Below are 731 nucleotides of genomic sequence, written 5' to 3' on the forward strand. Positions count from 1 at the left end.
TTTTTATATTAAAAGAAGATAATTAATAGAAACTGTATTTTTATGTTCGTTTTAGCAATGGGAAAGTAATGATGCAGTATCTATATTAATAGATACTATGCTTTTTTTAACATTTATTTTTAATATCTTCCTACTATGTTTCATCGTTGATCTTCTCTCGGATCAGGTATTGATCAATAATTGTTAATTTATCAGATTGATAAGACTCATTGATTTATTATATTATCATATTAAAGAGCACGAAGATGTACATCACTTTTTGTACTTTCGACTAGTATCGAATTCCACATAAAACTGCCCGTGGTCTCATTTTGATAATCTCGATGTCTAGCATTCCCAGTAAAATCACTGCGGGAAAGTTTATGGATCTATCTTTAAATAGTTTCGGAGCTGTAAGTGCACATTAAATATTTTGTTGGAATGCTAAAGTTTTCTAATTACTGTAAACAATATACTATTATATTTTATAATTACATATTTTTAATTACATATTTTTTTAGATTATGCGATCATCCGTGGCATATTTGAATATATTACGCACAACCAATATTTAAAACAGTTTATTAGTTAAAAAAATTAAATTCCATATGTAAAAAAATTTAGGTTTGAAATCTATTGATTTCAGTTAAATGTAAACAGCATCATAAATTAATGAAAGCATGAATTTTCTTTTATCATTATATTCCTCTGTGTTGAAAGCGGAATGTATAATCTTTACACATTTACGTATA

The 731-nt window shown here is 26.0% G+C and overlaps 1 protein-coding gene across 1 annotated transcript in view; it reads left to right on the forward strand.

Annotated features, from left to right (window-relative positions):
* Nucleotides 1–554, forward strand: part of LOC108685908 — a 16,472-nt gene extending 15,918 nt beyond the window's left edge. Inside the window, 3 exon segments of the mRNA XM_018190926.1 lie at nt 56–166; nt 237–392; nt 501–554. Of these exon segments, the coding sequence (XP_018046415.1) occupies nt 56–166; nt 237–392; nt 501–554 (321 nt within the window).
* Nucleotides 555–731: the final 177 nt, after the last annotated feature.

Source organism: Atta colombica, unplaced genomic scaffold, assembly GCF_001594045.1.
Source record: "Atta colombica isolate Treedump-2 unplaced genomic scaffold, Acol1.0 scaffold162, whole genome shotgun sequence".
NCBI lineage: Eukaryota > Metazoa > Arthropoda > Insecta > Hymenoptera > Formicidae > Atta > Atta colombica.